The sequence below is a fragment of the Arachis hypogaea genome, chromosome 16 (assembly GCF_003086295.3).
Source record: "Arachis hypogaea cultivar Tifrunner chromosome 16, arahy.Tifrunner.gnm2.J5K5, whole genome shotgun sequence".
NCBI classification, from domain to species: Eukaryota; Viridiplantae; Streptophyta; class Magnoliopsida; order Fabales; family Fabaceae; genus Arachis; species Arachis hypogaea.
The window spans coordinates 8421142-8428444 of NC_092051.1; the positions used below are offsets into that span (position 1 = coordinate 8421142).

At 37.9% G+C, this 7303-nt stretch overlaps 1 protein-coding gene across 1 annotated transcript; it reads right to left on the minus strand.

The window, feature by feature from the left end:
• On the minus strand, positions 1-6963 carry LOC112755685 (uncharacterized). The gene is made up of 12 exons (XM_025803934.3): positions 4377-6963; positions 4033-4269; positions 3806-3935; positions 3510-3662; positions 3127-3362; positions 2952-3021; positions 2213-2419; positions 1814-2046; positions 1245-1323; positions 978-1118; positions 382-696; positions 1-296 (listed from the first exon to the last, which is right to left on the minus strand). Exons 1-11 carry the CDS (start codon positions 6773-6775, stop codon positions 496-498), a joined length of 4086 nt encoding a protein of 1361 aa, XP_025659719.2. The 5' UTR covers positions 6776-6963; the 3' UTR covers positions 1-296; positions 382-495.
• Between the last annotated feature and the right edge of the window lie 340 nt (positions 6964-7303).

The following is a 7303-nucleotide window of genomic DNA, read 5'->3' on the forward strand; positions in this document are numbered from 1 at the left end:
TTGGGTAAAATAATTTTTTGAATTTCTTTTTCGAGATCAGTCCTTAGCTTCCTATTAACAATTTAACATCCTCAAACCTGACCAAATATTAGTACAAAGGTAAATCTGTCTATTACACTCCACACATGAAGCGAGCACAGCAGCATCGCATAACTTCTCTTCACTTTCTTGAACCTTTAGCTGTAGGCCGTAGCTCGGAGGGTATATAATTGCTATGCCTCAAGCTTGCAAATATCTACTATCTTATTTCATTTAATGGCCTGAGTAAGACCCAAAAAATATCATACTGTAATGACCTAAAACACACCACACAAGACCAAAAAGAAATCAGTAACGGCCAGGATAACTTTCAACTGGACCAAACGTAGGAGTAACAGTTACCTGCAAAAGTGGTTCTAAGCCACTATGATGCAGCTTAGGTCCATCAAAATGAAGTGGAACATCGCTATCGATTGTACCGTCAATGGAACGCCAATGTCTCTGTTGTGCGTCTTCTTACCACCGAGAATATGAGTGCCCGTATGTCCTCCAATGATCCCGTCCATTTCGTCTGTAATAAGATCTGTCAGAGGGAGACCTATAACCATCAGCGGCTCTTCCATACCCATTAGAATCCGTTGATCTCCTGCATGTGCCGCCTCTGTTACTCTGCTTAGAAAGTGTCCTTAGCTCCTCTTCCAGATCATACTCCGAACGCTATAATCAATGAAAACAGGAACTTATCAGTGTTTAATATTAATAACAAACATAAGAAGCTTAATGAACAATTATTGAACTAAACTAAGTCAAAAGCAGTGAGAGATTTTCCGAGAAAAATAATTTATTCTTGTAACAGATAATCCTAAACATCCTATCTGCTAAACAAAGGAAGAACTAATTGTTTTTGAAGATTTTAAGAATTGAAAATATCTCCTTCTCAAGCTGACGTTAACGATGCAAGCAAATGCATTAACTAGACAAAAGGTCATGGCTGTAACCTTCTGAGAGTCTGAAAGCACAGTGTATGCCTCTCCAATCATTTTAAAAAGCCTATCGGCATCCTTGTGCACCTCCTGTAAAATCTCCTTCCACGCCTGGCCTTCATCTCCAATTTCACTTCTTGCCAGCAACTGACCAGCCTGAATCACAAACCAAAAACATTCATATATTGAACTTTCCTAATATAATTTTAATAACTAAAAATGAAACGTTAAAAAAAGAAGTAATCAAAGAGGAAATAATAATGCAGAAACAAAGAGCCATACCTTGTCTGGATGATGTTTGAGAGCTGCCTTGTGGTATGCCTTCTTGATGTCATTTGCTGTATCAGCTGGTTTGGTTCCTCTGGTGTTGACATTGTAAAGAACATAATTTAGATTTGAAAGTTCTAAATAATCAATTATTATCAATAGATGAAAAATCAGCCAAGTTCCCCTGAGTTATTGTTTATAAGCTATTTATTAGATTAAAATTAGGGAAAAGTATATGTTATATCCTCGATGAAATATAGTATACTTAAGGGTGAAACTGAAACCATCCTCAAATGTTGAAGGTATAGAGCATACTTTTCCCTTAAAATTGTTAGCTTTTGATTCTAATATTTTTCTAAACTTTTGCCAAACATCATGATTATTTTAAAACAGCTTTTTTCCCATAAAAAACTAAGTTATTTTTTAATATTGCTAAACATGCTCTATGTCTAATCATACTACCATCCACTGAGATTCTCAAGTATGTGCACTTTACAGATGGATGACACAAATAGGGGGCAATGGGTCTCTGACACATTTTTGTAACTTTTGCCACCAAAATTGCAATTGAATAAAGAACTTACAGAATGAGGTAAAAGTCTAAAGGTAATCCCCTTTTGGCTTGATCTTCCACTGAACTCAGCCGTTGATGAGCTTGCCTTAATTCTTTGACGGCAGGTGATCCACTTGGTGAATCAGACTGGTTGGCCTTTTGATTAGATTGAGATTCAAGAACAGATATTAATTTCCTCAGGTCACAAGCTGCGTGCTCATAATCTCGTACCATCTCATGCAAGGTGGCCCTTCTTGAAATTGCCTACAAAAGGAGCAATCAGTACAGCACTCCCCTTCTTTTACAATTAGAGTCCAGCTAGAAGCTGTCATACTCCACAAAACTAATCCAGAGCGAAAATTCAAAATTCCAAATTCCAAATACATGTATTCATGAGTTCTCCTAATAGCAGGTATTCAGAAAAGCATACCTTCGCATAATTTGTATCAATGGCTATAGCCATGCTGCAGTCTGCAATGGCATCAGCAATTTGACCCAATGCCTGATAAGCAGCAGCACGGTTGCCAAAACATATAGCCACAAAAGGCCGTGAGTTGATATTGCTAGATATAGCAGAAGTGTAATGCTCCACAGCTTCTGTATACTTTCCCAATTTAAAGTTTTCATTTCCAGCTCTCTGTTATTAAAATTAATACAGGTCAACACACATACGCCGAGAATAACTTTAGTGTTTCAAAGAAATAATAGAAAACTATAAATATAAAATGGTTCAAATGAAGAGTAAGACGCTAACAACCTACTTATTCTCACACAGTCACATATGAACCTCAGTGAATCCAATCTTAAGTCATAGGTTTCAAAAGGAACTTTAAAGAGCTTGTTCCACTTTTCCAGTTATTCAAATACTTTTCCATCACATAATGGTACTTTATTAGGGTGTTTTTTCTCATGCAAGCCTTGTCGTAAATTAATGAAATACAACAACTAAGTCTTATCCCACTAGGCGGTTGTAAACTAAGGAATGATTGAATAAATGGAATATTTTATTAGCACATGTCATTGCCTTTCTAAAATACATAGAAAGGACATAAAATAGTTTGCAGTGTACATGCATGACACAAGACCAGACCAAGGACTACCAAGACATAATAGCAATACGATTCAAGCACTAATTAGAAAAGATGATTAGATGAATGCCTTGAAATTACCTTCTGATCTAGAAGTTCTCTTATAGTAGCAGCTAATGACAGTGAATCTTTGATTTCATGAATGACACATCTGCATGGTTGAGGCATAAAACATATCTAGCATTTGAAAAAAGATAATACATCTAGATTTAAATGGAAGAAGAACATTAGCATTGTTTGAAAAAAAATGAATTACTTGTCATTGACGGACCCAACTTGCTGCAATTTCTCAAGAACATTAAGTGATGTCTCGAGCCGTCCCAAGTGAAAGTAACACTTGGATATCAGTGATGACCTCCACAATTTTATAGATGCGTAACTATCAGATGTGGAAATATTTAAATTGTCTGTGCTATTTGCTATGTCAAAATTCTTTTCTGCAAGACACTGACTCTGTTCACAAAGCTGAATTGCTTCACCATATTTTTGCAGCTGCAAGATGTCACCATAAATAAACAGCCCTTATTATAGCAATAATATATAATATATAAAGCAAATTAATGGAACAACAAAGAGGAAGAAAAAGAATCCATAAAGATGAGTGTAAGTGTGAAAAAAAAGAATTAGAATAGAACATACCAAAAATAAAGCCTCTGCCTTCAGTGAAAGCAATCTTTCTGAATATGTACTTATTGACAATGCCTTTGTAAGTAGCTCTAAAGCAGTCCCAGCTGCATCAGAAGTCCTTTCCTTCAAAAGTTTGGCAGCATTGTTTGAACACTCAACCACTTTCTGCAAAAAACCAAATGACACTTGTCAGACATCTTACCGAACCATTTACAAATCAATAACATGCAAATTTAAATATCTCATACATTGCCTCAAGATAAAATGACAAAACTTTGCCACTCTTGTAAAAGAAATCATTGAAATACCTGAGCCTTTTGTAAACCTTCGGCTGCTTCTACTACAACCCTCCGATCTAAACAAATAGCATTTCCAGATTCCATACACGTACTAAAACAATGCATAGCTTTTTCTACTTCTCCTAACAAAAGGTGACAGCTGGAGAAGAAAATTACATTGTATTAGTTGAAGCGGGAAATACTAAAGCACAATATTTTGTAATCTAAAATAATGTCACTACAAACCAAACCCTTACTTAGCAGTTCTCATCTGTACTTTCAAAAAGGTGGGGTCCAGAGCAGAAGCCATCTTGCAATCCCCTAGAGCTTCCCTAATCCTTCCAAGACTCATGCGTGTTGCTGCCCGATTGCTATAACAAAGTAAAAGCGGTTTGATCTGGCATCCTGATTCACTTGTCGGAACAGAATTTATCCCGAGTGTGTAGAATTCCTCAGCTTTAGAAAGATCTCCATCCTTATACGATTTGTTCCCCCTAGATAAAAATCATGATGCCATGCTATAAATAAAGAATGCCAATTTTACAACTAACAAAACTATGCATAATCAAATATCAAAGGACAAATTTTTTACGATCAGCACCTGAGTCTCCACTTTTCACAGGCTTCATGAATTGTATCTGACGATGCAAAATCCCCTTCCTTTAACAGATGATTCACTTGAGATCTATCCATCCCATCAAAATGTGATGGCATGTTGGAAGTGGTTAGTGGTGAAAATTGCACAGAAGATCCAAACTTTCCATTTGGATTAGGAGAGATGACAAATGAATTGCAGCCGATTTTGCTCCTAAATTTTTTCTTCTGTTTACGCTTTAATGATGAAGAAGTACCCGCTACAGTAGATGATGCAGAAAATGCAAAATCTTTCTCCTTCGAATCACCCAGACCATGAACAGAGCAAAATAGATCATCTTTTTGCCTTTCATTGATTGAGCTATAGTCAACCCCAGAATCAAATGTATTATAACTTCTAAATTGCTGAGTTTTCAAAGTAGGCCAGACTGCTTCAGGACCAGAAGAATGAAAATCACCAACAGGAAAACTTCCAAAATGTGATGAGAACTGCTCATTATCAGAACCACCACATCTTTGATCAGTTCTATTTATATATGTTCCTCTCCCAACACCAGCCAAGTTTTCATCTTTCACATCTTGATCGTCTGCTGCCGTTTCCTGATAGGGAGAAAAATCCATAGGTGAGTGGCAACCAGAGGGATCAGGGGTTTCCAATGAACTATTTTCCTTGTACGAAGGATCCAGCCTTGTTTGTTTCTTATTCAACGAATGTGGCTTCAATTTTCTCCTCATATGTTTTGATCCCTTTTCTTTAGATGATCTGACCTTTTGTGTGGATTCTAATTTTTTATCCAACTTTGGAAATAAGTTATCTTTAAAAGCAGAAGGATCCCACGTTGGAGCTTTAAATCCCATAAAAGACTCCTTCAATACCTCTGGAATACTTGTAAAATAATTATTGCACTTATCATGATTGCCACTCAAGGGATGGTCTGCAGAAGTATAATTATTTGAAATGGAGTCGAGACCAACTGATGAGGAGGAAAATGATGAAGTAGCTCCATTCACTTGTGAATCTTTGGGTGGCTTAGGGGTGCAAGGTACTCTTGTAAAACCACCGGCAATACCACAACCAGTTCTATCTTGAACATCATCTGGTTTACATGCTTTAAAATATTGCCCACCAATATTCCCAGAAGCAGCATTAGAACAAGATTGGTGATCATTAGCATTAGTTCCTGAACCAGTACTAAAATAGTCATAAACATTCTCAAGTCCTCCAAACACAAAGCCAGTGCTATCATTTACATGTGAATTTGTAGAATCTCTAGTGACGTCAGTGTCCTTAGAGTGGTTGATGTTCAGTTTCTCCATCTCATCTGTTAATTTATATGCAGGAGCGGCACCATAAGCTGTAGAAATATCATTACTACTTCCATATCCATGCTTCTTATTATCATCAACATTACTATTACCATCTGGTGCAGCCTTGGTATAATTAAAATTACCCATTCCAGGATCAAAATTTCTTGTCCCATCAAGATTTCCCTGCTTTTCCACCTTAAAACTCGATGCTTCACCATTGCAGCTACCAAAAACGAAAGGAAAACTATCCTGCTTTATACACTCAGCTCCATCCCTACCTTCTCTATCCCCAGCATCACCAAACACTGAGTTTTCAACAGATTCGCCAGATTTCTCATTTTGTGCATTGGAATTATCGACAAAACCATTCTGATCAGCACAAAAAACAAACCCCTTAGCATTAACCGCCCAATCCCTCAGCTCAGAATTCAATCCCCTCTTTCTTTCATCACCAAAACCCACCCCTGCTGCACTTTCACCGGTTTTCCTACCCAAATTCGATTCCCTATCACTCCGCGTAGCACTAAACACAAATTCTACAGGATCACTCTTCCCAACCTCCGTTTCCCTGTCAGCTGCACCCTCCCTTCCATGAACAGAACCTACAGAACTTTCTCTACCCTGCTCGGAACCCAAATCCCTAGCAGAACCAGAGCTGACCGAAGTAGCACCAAATACAAAACTATCGCCCCCAAGCTTGCGATAACAGTTCGAAGAACCACCATCACAAGCTCTAACACCACTTTCCAGTCCGACAGAACCTACCGAAAAACCATTCAAGTCGCTAATATTACCGGTTACCTGGGGAACGGAATCGAAGCCAGGGGTAGCATCACGTGACTTCACGTGCTGAGAAGCCGATTGTTTCTTCCTCTGCTTGACGAGTCTTGCCCTTGTCCTCCCACGGGACATGGAAGCTCCTCCGGCGGGGGCAGCAGTTGCGGTGGCGGAGGAAGGGTTTAAGGCTTCGGCGTTGAAATGAGGAAAAGGAGTGTGATGATGGAACGAAGAATGCGAGGTGGAATCGGGAACGGAATCGGTGGTTTGGAAGGCGGAGGAGGTGATCGGAGATCGGAGATGCACCACCGCCGGGGACATTTGAGGCGGTGGAAATGGGGGAGTAGGGTTTTTTGAAATTGCGTTGTGTAATATTGTGCGAGGTCGAAAACTCGAACGTTCAAATTCCGACACTCCTTAATCCACCAACCAACGGAATAAAAATTTCGGATTAATATAAAGTATGATATTAATTAAGAGTAAGCAAACATTTCAATCCATAAAATTTCAGATTTTTTATTTAAATTAAATAAATTTATAAATTTCGGATGGTATCTATAAAAGTGCGTACTTTTAAACTTTTTAAATTTTGAGGGGTAAATTAAAAATTAAATATATCTCAGTGTATGAAATTTTGTGTTGTAATCAAGTAATGTTGAAACATATTCTGGATGTACTCATGATATGTGTTATTATAGAGATTGGAGGAGTTAATAGTCAATTTCGTCTTTGAAAGTGTTTTTGATCTCTATTTTCGTCTTCAAAAATCAAAATTAATCAAAAACGTCCTTGAAAAATACCTCAGTTCATCACGTTCGTCCTTTCGTCATCTCCGTAGCTGAGATGGCG

Bases quoted from the DNA above. Each gene is read 5' to 3' on its own strand.
- LOC112755685 (XM_025803934.3), bottom strand. From the start codon at position 6,775: ATGTCCCCGGCGGTGGTGCATCTCCGATCTCCGATCACCTCCTCCGCC. The intron at 3,936-4,032 runs GTAAGGGTTTGG...TTTCTTCTCCAG, and splicing joins GTACAGATGAGAACTGCTAA to CTGTCACCTTTTGTTAGGAG. The intron at 3,663-3,805 runs GTATTTCAATGA...GGTTTTTTGCAG, and splicing joins AAGGTTTACAAAAGGCTCAG to AAAGTGGTTGAGTGTTCAAA.